Source organism: Cyrtonyx montezumae, unplaced genomic scaffold (genome assembly GCF_038088225.1).
Source record: "Cyrtonyx montezumae isolate F1298 unplaced genomic scaffold, pur_monq_1.0 scaffold_2, whole genome shotgun sequence".
Lineage (NCBI taxonomy): Eukaryota > Metazoa > Chordata > Aves > Galliformes > Odontophoridae > Cyrtonyx > Cyrtonyx montezumae.
This window is the reverse complement of record NW_027071936.1, coordinates 40,119,532-40,140,637: the sequence shown is the minus strand read 5'-3', so window position 1 is coordinate 40,140,637 and position 21,106 is coordinate 40,119,532. Positions and strand designations below refer to the sequence as shown.

At 36.6% G+C, this 21,106-nt stretch overlaps 1 protein-coding gene across 4 annotated transcripts in view; it reads left to right on the top strand.

Moving 5' to 3' along the window:
* FAT1 (FAT atypical cadherin 1) overlaps positions 1–16,489 on the top strand; it is a 98,743-nt gene extending 82,254 nt beyond the window's left edge. For 2 of the 4 annotated variants that reach the window (XM_065736940.1, XM_065736937.1), the window contains exons 18-29: positions 410–607; positions 4,304–5,105; positions 6,021–6,152; positions 6,245–6,408; positions 6,946–7,408; positions 7,883–8,036; positions 8,282–8,392; positions 8,590–9,221; positions 9,479–9,616; positions 11,455–11,514; positions 14,051–14,086; positions 15,029–16,489. In XM_065736940.1, coding sequence (XP_065593012.1) covers positions 410–607; positions 4,304–5,105; positions 6,021–6,152; positions 6,245–6,408; positions 6,946–7,408; positions 7,883–8,036; positions 8,282–8,392; positions 8,590–9,221; positions 9,479–9,616; positions 11,455–11,514; positions 14,051–14,086; positions 15,029–15,654 — 3,516 coding nt within the window. In that variant the 3' untranslated portion in view covers positions 15,655–16,489. The remainder of the gene's footprint in view (positions 1–409; positions 608–4,303; positions 5,106–6,020; positions 6,153–6,244; positions 6,409–6,945; positions 7,409–7,882; positions 8,037–8,281; positions 8,393–8,589; positions 9,222–9,478; positions 9,617–11,454; positions 11,515–14,050; positions 14,087–15,028) is intronic. The other 2 variants (XM_065736938.1, XM_065736939.1) reach the window with 2 other exon arrangements.
* The last annotated feature ends 4,617 nt before the right edge of the window (positions 16,490–21,106 follow it).

Below are 21,106 nucleotides of genomic sequence, written 5' to 3'. Positions count from 1 at the left end.
AATTTTATTTTCAATATTGTCATTTTGTAATTAAGTTTATCAGTGAGACTGTATACTTGAACAAGTGTTAAGAATTACAAAGTCCATATTGTGCAGCCTATTTAGAAGCTTACTTTGCAAGTGGATTGTGTTCTTTTAGTTGGTGTGTTTATGTGAATATATAGTATATTGAATTTGAACTGAATTTATATATGATAACTCTTAAAATAAAAAAAATCTTAAGAATTTTTTACTGTTTTTATCATTCTTCACATAAGGAAGTATTTTTTCTTAAATAGTTTTGTCATTCTTATTTCACTGATAGTTATTAACTAATTTGACAGTAATTTGGTCTTTTGTGTGAAAAATGAATGTCAGTATATATCCTCAAGTGCAACGAAGCTAATGTGATTATGTTATGCATTTATAGGAAAATAAGCCTGTTGGATTTAGTGTGCTTCAACTGGTGGTGACAGACAAGGATTCTTCTCACAATGGTCCTCCTTTTCTTTTCACCATCCTGAGTGGAAACGAAGAGAACACTTTCCAGGTTAACCATCAAGGAGTGCTGACAACAACTGCTGCTCTGAATCGCAAAGTGAGGGATCACTATTTACTCCATGTTAAGGTAGGATATCCTATTTCTAGCTACTCTGTAGTTTAAGTATTAAACGTTCTTCACTTGTACATGAACGACCACCTTTTCCTGTTACTTGGAAGATAATTTGTCTTTCTGTTACATGATCTTGACATGCTATGTAGTTATTTGAGGCATGTCCCTTGCCAGTAGTGTCTTCAGAGACAGCCTGCTGATTGAAATGGAATAGTACTACGGATTTAATAGAAAGCTGAATTCATTGACTCACTATTAGTGTACAGTGCCTGTGAAATGTTGACAGGGTGAGTTCTCCTGGTAAGGCCTTTCACATGACTTAACATTACAAAAAAATTCAAACCTTTTTTTTTTTTCCTGTTTTTAACCTTTTCCGGTCCCTTTTAGTTCAGTAATAAATTAAGGAACTGTGACTAGGGAACTTAAAATTGATAGGCTAAAAATAGTTGCCCTTAATTTTTAAACTTCATTTCCAGAGCTATATTTTAAGAAAAGTTCTCACCTTTATTTTCACGTGGCTTTATACGGCCTTTAAATCTCTGTTATTATCATATGTAACATTGCATATAGTTTCTGAGTAAATGTTCAGAATTTTACAACAGGATGTAGTAAATTTTGCCTGCATTTGGGTAATAATCTTGGTATATTTATACAAAGTCTATCTCTCCTCTTTGGGGAAGGAAAATAATTGCCACAGGTACTGTGATTTGTTGTTTGAGTCTCTGAAACATGGTATCAGGAGACTTGAGCATAAGTAGCAGCATAGGTAAAGGCTCCATTTAAGTTTAGTTTAGGATTAATAATACAGATTAAAAAAGGAGTCAGGGACATAAATCATTCCACTGTCAGTTATTTGCTTCTCAGTAATGATCTGCTAATGATCTGGTGAGACAGATTAGCCTTCAAGCAAAGGCTTTGTTGTCCTTCCTAGGTTTCATGGGTCCAAAGCAGCAGTAGAGGTGGACTTTGTCACACTTGTGTAATGTGGTATATGTACTGGTCATAGGTGGCCAAATGGACTGGAATATCTTGGTCATTTCCAACACTGGTGATTCATTAATCCTATTATTTATATGTAATTTGCTTCTAAAGCATATTCTTGTTGAGGCACATGGCTGCAATTTTGACTGCTGTGTGGATTGTTAGACTGTCTTTATCCCACTTCATGATTCAGCTGCAGACTTGGCCCATCTTTAATGAGTTTGCCTATTGATGAATATGAATACAAGAAATCAGCCTAACACCTTTTTCTTGGTAGATTCATTCTTCTCGTTTCCAAGCCACCTAGACTGTAGAATACCTGTAAGCAGCCTATCAGTACTTCAGCTGTCTTTGTCTTATCTTTAGCACAGCACTTTAGCAGTGTCATTTTTTCTAGAGAATGAGTAAAGGGAGAATTTTAATGGTGCTTAATAGAAAAACAAGTATCTTAAAGCAAAATACTCATTTAGAACAAATGCTTTTTAGAGATTCTATGTCAGTGTTAGACTATACTAATGTCATGCTTTCTTTTTGTTTGTTTGTTCTGTCTTGTTCATTCTCAATACTTGGTACCTGTCTCATACTTTGATTTAGAAGTTCTCTGCCTGGATTCTGGAAATGCATTACTGTCTTTCAGTTGCCATTTATCATCACCTATTATGATCTTTTTTTTTTAATTGACGTAGCGCTATAATTTGCAATTAACTTTTCTTTAGTGAGTCACCATGCACAAGCATGAAGGTATCTTAGACTAGAATTACCATGTCCATATCACAAGCCTTCAGCTTCAGTGACACACATAAAAATAGTTACATGATTTTCTGGGAAAAATATTCTTTCCTCTTCTCGCTAAAAAATCTTGTTTTGGTTTGTTGTTTTTTTGTTTTGTTTTGTTTTGTTTTTTGTTTGTTTGTTTGTTTTGAAAAGCATCTTCTCTAGTCTTTAATTTCTGTATTGTCTTCTTGCAGCTCCTAAGTTAACAGCTGTGCATGATCCATTGTTGCTTGGTTTTGTTTTTTAACTGATCTTCACTGGCCCCGCTTTTCTGTACTCACAGCTTTTTCTTTTTGAACGGATCGCTGAAGCAAAGCTCTTCTTATGTTACGGGTTTAACTGAACGCAGAAAACCCTCCTCCTACCATACACACAAATAAACCACTACCACTAAAAAACTTTCACATGAGCCTTTTCCCAACATGTACATGCCACTCAGATTTGTTTTCCTTTGGAAAAAAGGAAATAGACTATCCATTAACAAATGTGTCATAGCATTAGTGTGTGAAATCTTCAGCTATGAGTCATATGGTCTTTTGTACTGCACTCCTGAATTCTTTAGTTTAAAACTGCAGCAGATTTTTAAGTATCTGCACTATTGAAAGATACTTTCTCCTGTGGCTCTTCCCTCCTACTTGCTGTCCATTTGTTACAATTTTGCTCGCTTGTTTGTTTTAAGTATTTTCGTGTTTTCTCTTGGGCTTTTGTGCTGTAGATAAACTGCCTGCCTTGTCTTGTTTCCAGGCAGAAATCTAGGCAAAACAAAACTTTGCCAACATAAGCTTGCTTCGTCTCTCTGTCTCTTTCCTTATTTGCGCTTGGGTAACTAGAGGTCGAGCTTCTAGTCATGCCTTTTGGAATTACTGATAGAAGTGTGTAGTTCTGTGAGACATGCCTTGCCTTTTTAAGATGCTACAGTTTTGTACATATATTCAGACACTCTTGTATTCAGGAGTTATTTTCTTTTGCTTAAATCTGTCTGAAAAATCAAAAGCAATGCCTCTGCATAGATCTGCAGAGTTGGTACAGCAACATGTAGTCATGGTAAAATTATTGTAACATCTTTTAAACAGTGGAGGATATCTTGTATTCTCTGAGCCTTGCATATCCCCTGGGTTCCTTCACATTGTATCCGCATCTTCGACTGTTTCTTTACTTTCAATTTCAGTAACTGGGGAAAGAGCTAGAAAGGAAACAAGAACTGAGAAATGTAGAGGGAAAAAAGTAAACCCAAAGGAATACTCTTTTATTATTTTTATAGTAATTTTCTTCTGTTCTCTCATCATCCAATGACAGCATATGCTGTTGTCAAAAAAGGATGGAAGATAGGTGACATGTTTAAAAGACTTCAAAATTGAGTTAGGCTGGTTGTGTTAATTAGTATAATTGCCTGAAGTAAATAACATCACAGGTTATTTTTTTCCTCTCCATGATTACCAGTCATGAAAGACAGTATAATTAATTGTAACTTTCTACATACATTGTTTTTCTTTTGCAGTTCTGTTTAACATACTGCATTTAGATTGCCTTCAAGGCCTAAGTGGTGAAACTTGTTAGAAATTTAGAGTCCATGAGTCATTTTGAGTTCTTAACTCCATGTTTGCACTAAAAAAGCTTCAAGCACCATCTACTGTCTGAAATCAGCTACTGTGCATTTCCTCTGCATTTGCTGTAAGTGCTAGTAGGCTTTCTTGCATATGGAGGTATTAAGAACACTGGATCCTTTTCATCGTGGAAGAAGTGAAAACATATTTGGGTGTGTGCACTTTTCTGAATTTTCAGAATTAACTTCTCATAAACTTGAATTTGCAATTTTTTTAAAGCATTGACCTGTAATAACTTTTGTATATTTATGTGTGTGTTTGTAGAAAAGTACAGCACTACTGCATAACGTACCTGCAACAGAATTTAATGAGATAAAGCAAAAAATCTAACTGTACCCTTGTCTTCTACTAGGTCACAGATAATGGAAAGCCACCACTGTCATCTCTGACATATGTTGATATTAGAGTTATTGAGGAGAGCATTTATCCTCCAGCAATTCTGCCTCTAGAAATCTTTATTACAGCCTTTGGTGAAGAATATTCAGGTGGAGTCATTGGAAAAATTCATGCAACTGACCAAGATGTTTATGATACTTTGACCTATAGCCTAGACCCCAAGATGGAATCCATGTTCTCTGTTTCCAGTACTGGAGGCAAACTAATAGCACATAAAAGGTTAGATGTGGGACAGTACCTCCTAAACGTCACTGTTACTGATGGAAAATTTACAACTGCAGCTGATATTACTGTGCATATCAAACAAATCACACAAGATTTACTAAATCACAGCATTACAATGCGCTTTGCAAACCTTGCTCCTGAAGAATTCATTGGCGATTACTGGCGCAATTTCCAGAGAGCTTTAAGAAACATCTTAGGTGTGAGGAGAAATGACATCCAGATTGTTAGTTTGCAGCCTTCTGATCCTCCTTCAAGCCTTGATGTCCTCTTGAACATTGAGAAATCTGGCAGCTCTCAGCATCCCATGAGAATTTTGCTCCACAAGATAAACTCTTCTGTGCCTGACCTAGAGGAGATTCTAGGTGTTCGGATAATTGATGTTTTCCATAAGCTTTGTGCAGGCCTAGACTGTCCTTTGAAATTTTGTGAAGAAAAAGTAACACTGGATGAGAACATCATGTCAACCCACAGCACAGCCAGGCTGAGTTTTGTCACTCCCCGTCATCACAGAGCAGCAGTTTGTCTCTGTAAAGGTAAGGAGGGCAGAAAGGAAAACCATATTCTTCAAAAGATTGTTCTGGTTTTGAACAATCATCATCCATAGGGGGAAATGAATGTTACAGGAGTAAGAATGTTCTGTAACCTACACTGCAGCATTCACTACTTTTATTTAAAATAAGGAGTAATTATTCTCTTAAAATGAGATAATGAGACTTTATATGATATAAGCTTGTGGGAAGCAATTTTTTTATACTTGTGTCTTCATTATCCATTTTATAAAAGAATTTCTTTCTTCTGTTGCTTCTCCTAATTGCATGAATAATGGCTATTCAGTCTTGTATGCACAGAAATAAGTTATTGCAAAGAACAAGAATATGTCTGGGTTTTTGCTAAGAGAAAGATCTCATACAGCTTTAAAACTTAGTTGTGAATGACAGATTGAACTGGAAAATTAATACGCATTAAAATAGATGAAAGTATCTAGATTTATAACAAGTGATGAATTTGTCTTCGGCTCTCAGGAAAATGAGATGGCTTTTTAAAATTATTGATTACCACTGCTGGCTGAACTTACATCTGCAGTAAATACTTAAAGCCCATTCCTTTTCTCTCTCAAATACACTTATCTCCTCTGCTTATGTTTTATATCTATGCACTCTTGCATTTTTCATGATGTGTGATAGCTGAAGTAAACCTTAAACCACATCATGACTTTTTAAATGTTCTCAGCTGAATTGAGTTATTAATTGAGATAACTGTGAACATCAGCCATTGCACACACTGTTTGCCTAGTCTTTGTCAATCATGTTGCATAACTGTTCTTCACTTCCTTGTTGCCTGATACTGAGGAGTATCATTAGGGTTGCCTTCAGCTCTTGTTGAAGTGTCCTTTTTCACAAAATAGCATTACTGCCAACAGAAGAGAAATAATATATTTCATTTTACAGAAGGGAAATGCCCTGTAGTGAATAGTGTCTGTGAAGGAAACCCATGCCCTGAAGGTACTGAATGTTTAGGAGATCCAAAGGAGGAAAAATATACCTGTGTTTGCCATGACAGCAAAACTGGACAGTGTTCTGGTAAGAAAATTTGCTTTAAAAAATTTCCACGTAAAACCATATTATTTCCCAGTCCTGTGTGGTAATACGTCATATTTTTCTGTATCCCTCAGCATCGGTGGGCTCTGCTGTAACGTTCAGTGGGAACAGTTATGTGAAATATCGTCTCATGGAAAATGAGAACAAAGAGGAAATGAAGCTGACAATGAGACTTAGAACTTACTCTGCTCATGCAGTTGTTATGTACGCTCGAGGAACAGACTACAGTATCTTAGAGGTACATATATCTTCTTTTATTCATACACCATTTCTGCAGAGTTGTTACAATTGAGAGTTGCATTCAAAATACAGGTTTTTTTTATACATTCCAGTTGCCAACATTTATAGAATTTTTTAATGTGTAAAAAGAATTAATTTTCTTCAGTGTTAAAAAAAAAAAGAGTAAAAAAAACAAATATTTACTTGCTTGTAATACTCAGTAAGTTCATACAGAAAAAGGGTTTAAAACATGAGATGTTAATCACTTAAAACACAATATTCTGCAATATTTTGATTACAATCTGTGAGTTCGTTACTGTAGGGGAAAAAAAAAGTACTATATGCATTTTAATTAGAAGGATCATGTAAAGCAAATCACAATCAGTGTGAATGTTTACTAACAATGTATTCTAAACTGCCCTTTATGGACAACACCATCATCTTCTCTCTGTAGCAAACATAAACTTTTAAGAGGCACCAATATTTTCAAATTTTACTTTCTGCAGGGATTCTCTGTCTGTGGTCCATTTATTGATGATGTGTCTTTCCTCTGTAGATTCATCATGGAAGGCTGCAATATAAGTTTGATTGTGGCAGCGGACCTGGCATTGTCTCAGTTCAGAGCATTCAGATTAATGATGGCCAGTGGCATTCGGTATCTCTTGAAGTGGATGGAAATTATGCACGACTTGTTCTGGACAGGGTGCATACTGCATCTGGTACTGCTCCTGGTACACTTAGGACGCTAAACCTAGATAATCATGTGTTTTTTGGTGGTCATATTCGGCAGCAGGGTGCAAGACATGGCAGGAGTCCTCAGGTTAGCAATGGCTTCAGAGGCTGCATGGATTCTATTGTACTTAATGGACAGGAGCTCCCCTTAAACAGCAAGCCACGAAATTATGCACACATGGAAGAATCTGTTGATGTGACTCCTGGGTGCTTACTTTCTACCACAGAAGGTTGTTCAAGCAACCCATGTCAGAATGGAGGCATCTGCAATGCCCTGTCAAATGGAGGTAAGCTGTGCTGCTACTTTTCAAAACTGCTTTTTCACTTACCTGCCTTTGAAGGCCAAAACAGTTTTGTAAATAATTTTTACTTTCCCAAAGAGTTGTAGAAAGTTGGTTGTTAACCAGGGAGGGAGGCTGTGTCTGCCTGTGTTCTGGACACTCGGTTTCTTGGAATACGAAGTAGGTAAAATCCATTTATTAATCTTCAGTGTCAGTCAACACTGAGGTCCATTCTCTGACTGCCTACTTTAAAATTTCTGAAAACATGACAGGCATGAGTTCTGAGAGATAAGTAAGTGGCAGTTAACCTTCAGTCACATACCAGAAAAAACTTTCCATTAGACCTTCCTTCATTTGTCAACAGAATATTTCTATTTCTGTCCTCTGTCTTTGAACAAATAGGTAAGTGGGCAGGGAAGGATTTATCTTGAATACAGTGAAGCCATGTGCATGTCTCAAAAAGAATGTATTTGATTTTAGGTTACTACTGCAAGTGTGCTCCTTTATTCATGGGAACTCACTGTGATGTAAGTGTCAATCCTTGTGCTTCCAATCCCTGCCTTTATGGAGGTACATGCATCCCAGTCAGTGATGATTTCATCTGCCAATGCCGAGGACAGTACACAGGCCAAAGGTATGTTTGTATGGGCTTTTTTTTGAACAAATCAACCCCTTACAGCATAGTATATAAATGTAATGCTTTTTTTTTTTACTTTATCTCTTTTCTAACTGAAACTCACACTCTAAAATCCACTTGAGTTGCTTAATGTCAGCCCCTGTGTTGCAGCCTTGAATCCCACTGTATATAATACTATTTACACAACTTACAGTAAGACAGTGGCTCTTTTTGTTGTTAACTATTTTTTTCCTCTTTTGAAGGTGCCAGCTGGGTCCATATTGCAAAGACAATCCTTGTAAAAACAGTGGCAAGTGCATTGACAGTTTGGACGGACCTGTTTGTGAGTGTGAAGCAGGCTTTCGGGGAGAAAGGTGAGTATAGCATTCCAAAGAAAAGTTTTATAAATACTTCTTAACTACTCAAGTTGATTGAAATCTAGAATGGTGATGGAATAGCAAGTTGCCTGGTAGTGTACAGTATTACATATTAAACACATCTAGAATTGTTGAACAAGAGCAGTGATTACTGATGTAAGCTAATCATTGTTTCCTCTTTCTGATTCTGGTAGGTGTCTGACTGATGTCGATGAATGCACAGAAAACCCATGTCTTAATGGTGCCCTCTGTGAGAATACTTATGGTTCATATCACTGTAATTGCAGTCATGGATTTGGAGGAAAGCACTGCACAGACATTGTTCTTAACAAATATGTTTCAACATCTTGGAACATTAGTTTAGCTGAAGTAATTGGAATTATTGTTTTCATCGCTGGAATATTCTTGTTAGTTGGGATTTTTGTTGTTTGTCGCAAAGTGATGAGTAGAAAGAAGAAACACCAACCAGAACCTGAAGACAAGCAACTGGGAGCTACAACAGCATTCTTACAACGACCTTATTTTGATGCAAAGTTGAATAAGAACATTTATTCTGACATCCCGCCACAGGTTCCTGTTCGTCCCATTTCGTATACTCCTAGCATTCCAAGTGACTCCAGGAATAATCTTGACAGGAATTCTTTTGAGGGGTCTGCTATCCCTGAGCACCCAGAATTTAGTACTTTTAATCCAGATTCTGTACATGGCCACCGAAAAGCTGTAGCTGTTTGCAGCGTAGCACCAAACCTGCCACCTCCACCTCCCTCCAACTCTCCTTCAGACAGTGATTCCATACAGAAGCCCAGCTGGGATTTCGACTATGACAGTAAGAAATTTTCTTACTTTTGTTAACTGAGAGATAAAGATGCATGTTTGTGGTGCAGGTTTAATAGGAGTTCAAAGTCTGTCTGTGCCTACTATCGTAAAAAAAGACAAAAGAATTAGGATTTTATTAGTTCTCAAATCTGATCGAGCTTCATACACCACTAAGTTTTCTTAGAAGTGTAGATCTTAGAAAGCTTTAATTACTAATGCCTTTTAATGAAGACTGTTAATTGCCTTACTTGAAACTTTTTCTTCCAGCTAAAGTAGTAGATCTTGACCCCTGCCTTTCAAAAACGCCTCTGGATGAAAAGAGCTCCCATCCTTATAGTGCTAGAGAAAGCATGTCTGAAGTCCAGTCTCTTAGCTCCTTCCAGTCTGAATCATGTGATGACAATGGTATGTAAACTCTAATCATTCTGTACTGCTGCTTACATTCATTCATAATGTCTCTGCACCTAAATCTCTTAGTATCAGTAAGTGTTGCATACATCTAATATATATTAATACACAATATATATTAGTGTTTATTTTAATACTCAGATCTGTTAGTGTTTTTTGCCTATCTTACACTTCATGTTAATTACTTTACCTTAATATTCATTCCAGTATTAGAATATTAACAGTGTGAATACAGCACAAGGTATTCAGCGCTATGTGTTAAAAGCTGTTAAAAGCACTCAAATTTAATAGTTATATAAGAATACAGTGAATTTAAAAAACAGCCTTTGCCTGTGCAACTATAACTTCAGTTTTGACGTTCAGCTTCTAGTAAAGTTTTCTGGTGTTACAGTTTCATGTGTTTCCTTCTCTTTTTCCTGCTGCGACCTCAGCTCCTATATGGATCAGATCAGTTCTGAGTGAAAGCAGAGTTTAAGGGATTGCTTGTAAGTTTGATTACTTTAGTAATGAAGGAAGCTACAAAAAAGGAATCTTATTGCAGTAGAGCAGTATACTTGGCTTTCACCATGATTAAAATTAATTAAAAAGTTCCTGCACTGAAAAAAAGCCAATATGAAAATAAAAATATAAATCTTTTAGTACAACTCATTATACTTATTAGAGCATTCTGTTACTATTATCGATTAGAACGATATCGATTAGATCGATTATTTATCCATTGCAACAGATGCTTTTACTGTTCAGTCTGAATGCATCTATGTATTCAGAAATATTTCAAACCGATTGGATAAAGATGCAGTTGTCTCAATTTAATTCACGGAGTTCGGGCGCTCTGACTATTCCAATTCCTGCTTTTGCCTATATGGCAGCAGCAAGAATTTAAAATGTCTTTAGCTTAGGAGTAAAGAAATTCCACTTCTTAAGTTACAGTGGTTTATTCTTTAATAGCAATCTGTTAATGATTGGTGAAAGTAAAATAGTATGCTTATAGTACTCATTTATCAGTAGACTTAATATCAACTTTCAACTTTTTCTTCCTGTGGTATTAAGTGTTGTGCAGTACATGTTCTCCCCTCCCCTTCATCCCCTATATTTCATACATGCCTACAGGTATTTCTTGTAATGTATTGATTACTCTGTATCACTCTAAGAGAAATAGCTGTAGCATCATAGAGATTGTTCCTTCCTCCTTTTTTGATAGGTACTGAATTTATTATGAGTCTTGCAAACAAAATTGCATGTGCTTACTTCATCCTACCCTAAAAGGGAAAGTCTTTCTCCCTTCCAAAAGTATGTTGGGGAAAGGAAGTTATAACAAATTAACTGATTATGATTGTTATTTAAAAAACACATCAACCTCATTTTGGTATTCCTACTATCCTTTCATTATAGTGAAAGATTCTTCCTCTCAGTTGAGGGGGAATAGCAGAAGGAAACCTGCTTCTTAATTACTCCTTAATACACCTCACAAGAGCATTTGTGGGGTGTAGGTTTATTGCAATCTAGATGAAGTATGGTAGAAACACGCTACTGAATAAATATTAAAACAATTAAAAACAATTTTGTCCTTGTGCAGAATTTCAAAAATAGTTATAACAAGTACCTCGTGATATTCGTACAGAACAGAAGTCAGGTTCAGAGATGTGTTTTGTGTTACATACAATTGCTTTCTAGATAGTGTGTATATGTGTATGTATATGTATTACACCAACAGTCTTCATTGATAAAGTAGCAATGGACTACCATTTCACAGTATTTTTGTATACCTGTATGCTGTTTAAAGTGATACTAACCATAGGTTTGTTTTAATTTGCTCCTTTTATACCTTTTACAAGCTTCCGTAGTGACTGTAATACACCTTGTCAATGCTGTTGTTGACTCGGTGGAAAAAGAAGGTATATACATGTTTTCATATTTATTTACTGCTGTGGCAGAATAATGCATGTTTTTCTTCTAAGTAATGTAGTTGTAGCAGATGAGTTACAAACTGTTATTTACTTAAACTTTCTCAAAAGCATTAGTGAAGAATATAGTGTGTGTATTTGTATTTTCACATGTATGCTGTGTGTACCCTGCAGGCATGTTTCAGTGTGACTTCCTGAAAAAGAAAAAAATGGGTTGGCATAAAAAGATACTGGTGCTTACTGTTGTCTGACAACATTCGTGATAAAGTTTCTGGCAGGCTGAGACAGCAGAGGCTATTATGTACACCAAAACAGATGAAAAATCAGCAGCCCACAGTTCAATTTCTTTCCCTATCTACCTTTTTAGTTCTGGCAGAGTAGAACACAAGTAGCTTGATACACACTTTCCACATCTTTAGATGAGTTAGTCTGTAGTAGAAAATGCTGACTTCAAGTATACAATTGAGGTGCATTGGCACATACATCCCTCCTAGCTTAAGTAGTTGCTTACCTCCTGTTCTTACTGAGGTATCTAAAAGGCATATTTGTGTGTGTATATGTATATATACACACTTGTGCATATCCATTTCTACATTAGGAGGCAGCAAAAAAAAATCTTTATTTTATAAGTATTATATATAAAAATACTATTTTCAGTGTATTTTCTTGCTGACATTTAAGAAACAGACTGTGCAAAACATTAGTAGTAATAGAAGTGCCACTGAGCCTATACAAAAACTGACCTCTTAGTAGACTTGAATAGCAGTGGAATTGTCAATAGCTTGCTCCTCTAGATCTCTGCATGTCTGCAGAGGCTACTTCTGAAGTGATACTCATAGCATATGTTTCTTGTTTCTCAATAAAAACAAAATTGTCCTGCTGAAAACAAAGCCATTTTAACGTCATAAAAATATTTAACAGTGCCTAAAGATTCTGTTTGGCTTATTGTTTCTGAAGTACATCCTCTCTCATGTATGCAGAGAGACAAAAAAAGTAGACATGCAATGACTTCTAATCACAGAGTAGCATATCATTAGTGTTTACAAATAGATCATAGTCCCCAGTGCTAAAAAATTGTGATGAACAGTAACTTATGAGTTCCAAGATTAGAGGCAACAAAAGCTAAGCCTATGAAAAATATTTAATAACTTGGATTTTTCTGAGATTTTAATACATAGAAGCTAAAATTGGACAGTTGGAAGTACCATTCACTGTTTTGGTATCACTGCAAGAAAAGTACAAATATTTTATGCATTGGAACCATTGAGAAGGGATAGAGATTAAAGACTTCTGGCTCACCTGCTTTTTAATGCTTAGAAGTTTCTAGCCTCAATAGAAGCACAAATTTGAAAGCACAACAGGTAAAGAGTTCTACTTCAGAGCATCTCAGAACAGTGTCAGTCCTTGCTCCAGTCTTCAGCAAAGGTCAAGCTTTTGGACAGATGGTCTTTTCCTCAAGTCTCAAAAAAGTATCCTGGAAGTATCAACTGCACAATTTCCTCTTAGGACAGTTGTAGGCATGTATTCCCTTCGCTGCTAGAAGGCTGTAGCGCTGTGCAAACAACAGTGTTGAGTGCAAGAGGAAATAAGAGCTCCAGTGTAGCAAAGTGTCACCTAGAAAGATGGGTACATCAAGTTCTAGTTTGCCTCTATTTTATACTGAATGGTGTTTGACTCTGAAGTATGCAAAGTCTGCCCATTTTGTTCAGTCTTACACCCAGTTTCCGTAGAAAAACAAAAAAAGCTGACTTTTAAGAAGTCTAATGGTCAGAAAATTCTCCTGCTGAGGAGACCAGAGATATTTTAATATTTTAAGGATCTCAGACCCTTATGAGAAGTGATAAAAGTATCAGTTCTTAGGAGGTGACTCCAGGATCAGAATAGGCAGGCATCCCTCCTTTCAGACCTATATCAGGAATATAGATTCCTCAGAAAGAAAATAGATTCCTCAGAAAGAAAAGTTTTAAAAGTTTAAAGTTTGTCAGACAGCACAGGACAGTTCCATACTAAGCAGAAGTTGTTGGGGTTACTGTACAGCAAGAGGCAGGTCTCCCTGCACACAGTATGTGGAAGCTGGATAAAGTGGAAGTTCCATCTCCACATGAGACGCTAGAGAGTACAAGTCCTAATAGATGTACCCCTGTATTAAAAATCAAGGGGGTGTGAAGCAAGAATAGAATCAGACCAAGTCTTGTTACCCCTTAAGGAAAGTTCTAAATACAATGAAATGAAAATTTCAACAGACTGTGGACTACAGATTATGCCATAACAACATAGTGTCCTAGGTGGGCTTTACATTGACTCAGCAGCAGTTCTACAGTTCAAATCTAATAAAGGAGGATCATAGGGGAAAAAAGCCAACTTTAGTACTACTCAAGAGATAGGCATTTAACTAGAGAACACTAAAAAAAACAGATAAAGGTAACATCCTAGTGAGAGTCGTTATGTTTGTCTTCATATCGGTTTCAGTACTTTGTTCCTAACAAGGGATATTTTCTCCTTTTTCTTCTCATTCTGCCAACTAAAGAATCTTTTGCTGTTCCTGACCTCAGCAATTCAAGAGGTGACTTCTGCATGTAGTTCATTGATATGCACCAAAATATTTTTGTTAATACTTGGCTTTAACACAGACTTACTGTCAACTTGCTTGCTGTGCATTTGTCTGCAGTGATTGCTCTTTTTACTAGATTTGCACCCTTATTCCAGTTATGTATTAATTTTCCTTTTTGCTATTAATGTTAAAAATACATTACACATGTGCATATTTTTAATGACATTAGCCTTACACCTAGTTTTCAGCAGAGCAATAAAAACTTATTCAAGGGAAGGCTGACATGCATGATTAAGCCTGATTTTGCTGTTTTGCTCCTATATTCAAGTGGAACATATGTAGAAAACAAGAAAGGGATTTTATCAGAGGTGTGGAAGTATGGAGAGGCACCATTTTTTGAGTTTTACTATAAAGCTAACAGCACATTGTGAAATTAACACTAAAATTCAGCCAAGTGGTAAAGTCACTTTAAATAGCCTGGATACTTTACCAGTTAGAAATTACTTCTTTTACACAGGAAAAGCAAGGTTTACTTATGATAAATACAGCATAAGAAAACAGGACATTGGTTAGCGAGCCAATTCTAATTACTCAAACAACAATTGAAGAGTTTTGCTGCATTAAGGAAACCGTTGGTTATTTGCTGTTGAGTGAACAATTCTATACCATTATATATTTTAACAGCACATTCCATAGATGACATACAACTCTTCTCATTGTAGGTGAGATGTCTGAGAAAATCAAAATCTTTAAATGTGAATGATGCAATATCTAGTGCATGGCATAATGTAAAGTCGTGTTGAATGTCTTCTGTGGAGCCAGGCAAACTGCTCTGCAATTAACAAGTAGTGTTCTAATCACAGTGACTGCATTGTCATAATACATGCATTGACATCTCAGTTCAGACTGATGATTAACGCTATGTTTTGTATTTAAAAAATGTTCAATTTTCAGGTTATCATTGGGATACATCAGACTGGATGCCAAGCGTTCAACTCCCAGGTATCCAGGAATATCCAAATTACGAAGTGGTTGAGGAGCCAGCTCCCCTGTATACAGATCCTAATGCCATCGATACAGACTATTACCCTGGTGGTTACGACATAGAAAGTGATTTTCCACCTCCACCTGATGACTTCCCTGCACCTGATGAGCTTCCACCATTACCACCAGAATACAGCGACCAGTTTGAGTCAATACAGCCTCCCAGAGACATGCCAGCCATAGGTAGCTTGGGTTCTTCTACAAGAAGCAGGCAGAGGTTTAACCTTAATCAGTATCTTCCCCATCACTATCCTGCAGACATGTCTGAACCTCAGACCACAACCAGTGGTGCCAATGGCAATTACAGAGAACCTTATGCTCCTTACACATTAGGGTACAATAGAGACTTTGAAGCTCCCACTGTAGACAACATGTCCATGTCTGTGTATGCTTCCACAGCTTCGTGCTCTGATGTGTCAGCATGCTGTGAAATGGAGTCTGAAGTCATGATGAGTGACTATGAGAGTGGAGATGACAGTCATTTTGAAAATGTGAAAATTCCTCCACTTGATTCCCAGCAACATACAGAAGTCTGACACTCACATTCAACAAAGTGCCTGGACTCTTAAAAGACTTAATCAGTTCTAGAAAAATTTTCAAGAGCTTTCTTTTTCCCCACCCCCTTTTCCCAGACTAAGTGAATGCTTCTGTTTCAGTGAGCTAAACTGGCATGATGGCATTGGATCATGCAGTTCATTTCACTAAATCAGCTTTTTTCGGTTTCCTGACCTACTATAATTGGGCAGTTCCAAGAATCCCACTGGCTGTGCCATTTTTGAACATGTTTTTTGTACTTGCATTGTCTATGTTAAAAAAATCACATACCACTTCTCCATATTAGCATGGTACATATATTTATATAGTTCTAATGAAAGTTAATTTCCTCCTACTTTCTGTAAATTTTATGTACAGTTTTGATTTTAATAGTTTTAACTAGATTTTGTAGATATTTTGTGAATTTGTTTTCCACTGAAACTAGTGGTGTTTGTGTGCCATTAAAACTAGCACCCTGAGTTATTATAATCAGGGCATCACTGTATGTATTCCCCCAAAATCAAGGTTTTACATTTCATTATAAAAATTTCAACACGTTCACACTACTCCAATTGTACATAGGTTAGGTCTGATATTTTTCTGGGTCAGCTACATGGAAATGTCTTAAATGGGTTGCTGTATTTTAGAACTGTAAACATTTTTTCCCTTCTTGGAAAGTGTGTTGAAGACCTTCTACATAACAGTTTAAAACCAAAACCACCACGACACAGTTTTTATAGTGTCTGTATATTTGTGATCTATTGGTCTTGTAAAGGTTTTTACTGAAAATTACCATTAGCCAGTCTTTCTTACTGACAATAAATTATTAATAAAATACTTTAGCTTTGCTCTGCGTATCTCTGTTATATAACAACATACAATTGACAAAGCATTCAGTGCAGCATTTTTAAGTCTATGTTTTGTACTGTATTAGTTACCTGCTCCAAGCAACACGTTTTTCTCTTCTAAAATCGAATTGCAGTTGTTAGAGATGCTCACTAGATGGCAGTGTGTACTTAATGGTGTTTTAAACAGCAATTGGGCCAGTATGAATAAAGATTGATGGGTATCAAACTTCAGTAGCCTTTGCAGTAGTTTGCATTTCTTTTAAACATATATCAGCCATTATGTAGCTTACTGAGTAGTTTTTCTTTGTGTTTCTAGTTCCATATATGTGTGTGTATATATACACACACATACAGGGAGAAAAAGCCTAAACATTTTAAAGTTTTCTCCTCTCTGAATTTACATAGGTAGGGATTTGTACTGTTGCAGTTTGTACTATTGGCTGTGTAATTCCACACTGAAATTTCTATGCTACTGTCTGAGCTTGTGAGTTTTCAAGCAATATTTTAATAGCAGTCGCCTGCATTAAATTTACACTGGATACAAGTCAAGAGAGCATACAGTTTCTGTAGATTGCCCAGCTGTTTTTCTGACAAGAACAAAGTCTCTAACGAAGTTCTCAGCTGAAATTTGTTCTGGCCATGAATGAAAGGACTAAGATAGCTTTCTTTTACTTCCTGACAAGGAACACTAAAATTCATAACAGGTACCCTAGAACATCAACGTGTTCTTTAACATAGCTAGAAACTTTTTCACCTCCATTGTTCCCACATCTCAGAAAATTCTTCAGCTTGGAAAGGTACAACAGCAGAATCTGTCACATACAAGAGAGCTAAACCTAAGCCTTTCACCACTTGGAAGACCAGGATATGCGATCTGTCTTTGGATCTTTAATTATTTCTGCACAAAACAGAATAGCCTGCAGCCTGGCAAGCTGTATCATGGAAATAGATGGTGTGTTGTGCTGAGGTCTTACCTGCCATGAAATCCATGCCCTCAGTGTTAATTTGCTAACATGCAGATAAGAGTCTCCTGACATACGTAAAAGAGCTAAAATGAATGGGCTCAAAACCATGTTCTGGTTTATGCTGCAGTATTCATCCCCAGTAACAGTTTTCTGGGCATCAGACTCCTTGTTAAAGCGCTTATTTAATAGCTTGAAAGAATTTTACAAAACTGAATAAAGGGCATAATGCTTTCCATATTAAATTTTGATCACTGCTTAACCTTTGTAGCTCAAGAAGAGATAGATGTATGTACAGTTCTGGTTCAAGATTTCTTACTATCTGTCTCTCAGTAGAAATGAAAACTCTGAAGTCAGTAAGATAATGCAAGTACGTGTACTGTGTTCATTTCCTATTATGATCCAAGTAAAGATGAAAACCCTACATAACTTTCCTTAAGTTAATGGTTTAAAGCGGAAGTATTAGAAGAGAGAATTTTGAAAGAGATGTCAAGGACAGGAATCAACACTGAACAACAATTTATCAGTACTGAAGGTATTGTCTCATTACAATGCAAGCAGCTCCAGATTCTGTTGCCAAAACTAAACCAAAACAGAGAAACTTATGTAGAAAAGTATAATACTCTTCTCTATGTAAGGCCAGAGCTGTTAAACAGTATGCAGCACACAATTTTGTACTTCACAGCAAATGAAAAGACACATCATAGCAGTCACAGAAGCAACAGGCAGTTTCAACTCCACAACAGCTTAGCAGCTGGTGTAAGACCCTGTTAAAATGCTCCCTTTGTAGAAGGGCCAGGAGCTACTATCAGCCAACTCAAGTCCAGTATAAGCACAACTAAACCTGATTTCCCAAATACTACCACAACACCACACAAGAATATTTACCTATGTCCTAGAAGTCTGATATAATAAAACCCTGAGCTATAAAATAAAACCATCTCCACAAGTTAGTATTGATGGATAATTCAGCTGCATGTATAATGGATTCATCAGTTCCTCTTCTTTTCCATCCTGTGTACAAATACTGCCACTGGTTTGTTCCTATGGTGGCTAACTCAGGACTATTAAGCAGACTACCAGCCCTACAAAAGGTTACTCATTTCCTACTAATGAATGCCCTTCAGTCGACATCCATCTAGATCAACAAGTTGCTGCATTAAAAGGAAGGGCAGAAAAAGAAAGGAGGAAGCTGAATCTCTAAATAGTTGCTTAAATGCTTTCACTCCAGCCGTTCTCACAGGAAGGGAACCTGTTGCCAGATGCAGACTGTTTTCCTCCCTGATTACAGGGAAGGGAAAAAAAAGTCAGTGACATGGCACACATTTGAAGCAATGAAGTAAGATGCAGTGTCAAAGGTTTCATGGTTGTTTGTGAGAAACCTACACCACTGCACAATAAACTCTTGCACAACCATTAATAGATTCTGTAAATGCCAAATACAGATCAGCTGTTATTTGATAAATTAGAACTCCAGAATTATTTTTACTACAGGAACCTTCTATTCCCTGCATGTCAAATGGCACAACGAGTATCTGTAATATTCATAAAACATAAGTCTAGAATACATAAGCACAGTCTAGAACACACCTGCAGTATCTGAGTACTGACAAAGAATCTGTTTTCTAGAAATAAAAATAGCCTTTTCTAGACTGTTCACCATTACACTGCAAAGTTCACACTTTCTCTTCAGAAGCTACTAGACGAAGTCTGTTAATTCACAGACAAACCAATGAAATACAGAACAGATAAATGCAAGGGTCGGACTAGATAATCTCTAGAGACTGTTTCCAACCTTAGGTGTTTTGTGACTCAGACTCAGATTCTGTGGCAACTCAAGATTTTTATCTTGTAACAGCATGAGACAAGCTCACTGTTTTTTGTTTGTTTGTTTTGTGGTTAAAGATAAATAAGATCATCTTGCAACTGTTAAGGAGTTAGCATGTCCATAGTAAAAGGTCTTAAAGCAATATCCTGCATTTTCTTTTCCATGCTGAAGAGTACCAGCTCATTCAGCCTCTCGAACAAAAGCTTCCAGCGCCTTGATGATCTTATCAGCCCTTTTCTGGACTCTCTCCAGATAAGTCTTTCTTGTACAGGGGAGCATGGAAGTGGGTATTTTTCCCCTTATTTTATAAAAACTTATTAAATTTAAAGTTTCATTGATCAGATTTGGGTCAAACTTAGCACTGTTCTGTCCAAATTGTATTTTAATTGGACTGTAGGAAGCATTAAAATTTTGTCTTAGAGCAGAGAATGAACAAATTCTACCTGATTAACAGTATGAGGTGAGAAAACCAAAAACAAAAGAAACACAGTCCTATAACATTTCTCTCAGAGAGGATGGGGTTTAGGCCCCTCCTCCAAGGATATTTTGTACTAAAATGGAACCGAGAAAATAAACTCAGATTGTCCTCCAGCCTCTGCTCTGCGCATTATCTCCACACCGCAAGTGCTATCCCACAGAGAATTCTTGCACTGTAGGGGAGAGATACAAATCTTATTGACTTGAGCCAAAAAGAATACCAGATCAGGATCACTTCCCTAGCTGAAGCAGTCAAGGACTCCACACAGTCTTTGTGCTTCACAGCAAAGCACTGCACTCCACACACAAGGGGTGGACAGTCCATCTCTTGTCAATTTTTAGGATTTCTAGTTGCTACAAGCCCTCATAAAAACATTAATAACATCCATTAATTATCGAAATAGACATTTTTTGGCAGCATTACACCTTTCACAGCCAGGTTCACAATTAGAACTCTAGAGGGACCTCTAGAGTTCAACTCCCAGTGAGGATTGGGATGGGATATAAAAACCAGAAGTATAAGATAGTATGTAGCATTATAAAGCAAAGCAGGAAAGCAAGATCTTCACCTGGATCTTAGAGACAAAAGCCTACAAGAAGGCTTGGTAGACATTTCATCTTCCACACAAGGTAAATAAATTTCTGATCTTACTGATAATTGAAAACTTACTGGTTATCAGTGCCCAATATGCATTTGCTAAATCTGGTCCATGAAAGCATAATAATAATGACAAATTTAATGAACCTCTGCACAGAAAAAAAAAATTAACCTTTCTAGCAATTATATAGGAGTTAAAACTATCAGTAAGAACATGGGATTATGAACAAGAAGCTTTGTTTAATTAGTTCCCAAAGCTGAACTATATTTCACAAAAGACCTTTGTAAGATTTCTGCTACAGATCACTTTAGTTTCTTCATATTTTCTTGTACGTTTGGAGAAAAACTTCACAGTAAGAAAGAGCACTGACAAGCCCAATTAATGATGCTATGATTCATTCACATAATCCCCAGAGTACCAATCTAAATGTAAACTCTGAGAGGGATTTCAACTTTGAAGAAGCACAGAAGGAAAGGCTGCACTGAATCAGAAGGTTTCAGTTTCCTCATTTCATAATTTTCTGGATAGCAGAGTCAGCATAGATTTCAAGTTTGACTAATTCGAACCATGAATACTATTTGTTGGCCATGCAGATAAATGAACTTCTGCTTTAAGTTTCACTGGGGGAAAAAAAGACCTCGAAGAAAATGGCTAAAAATATAATTAGTCTGATGAGCAGAGCTTGGTTTTATGTATCAAGATTGTGTTAAAACCAAACCCTATTCTATCCCATTGAAATT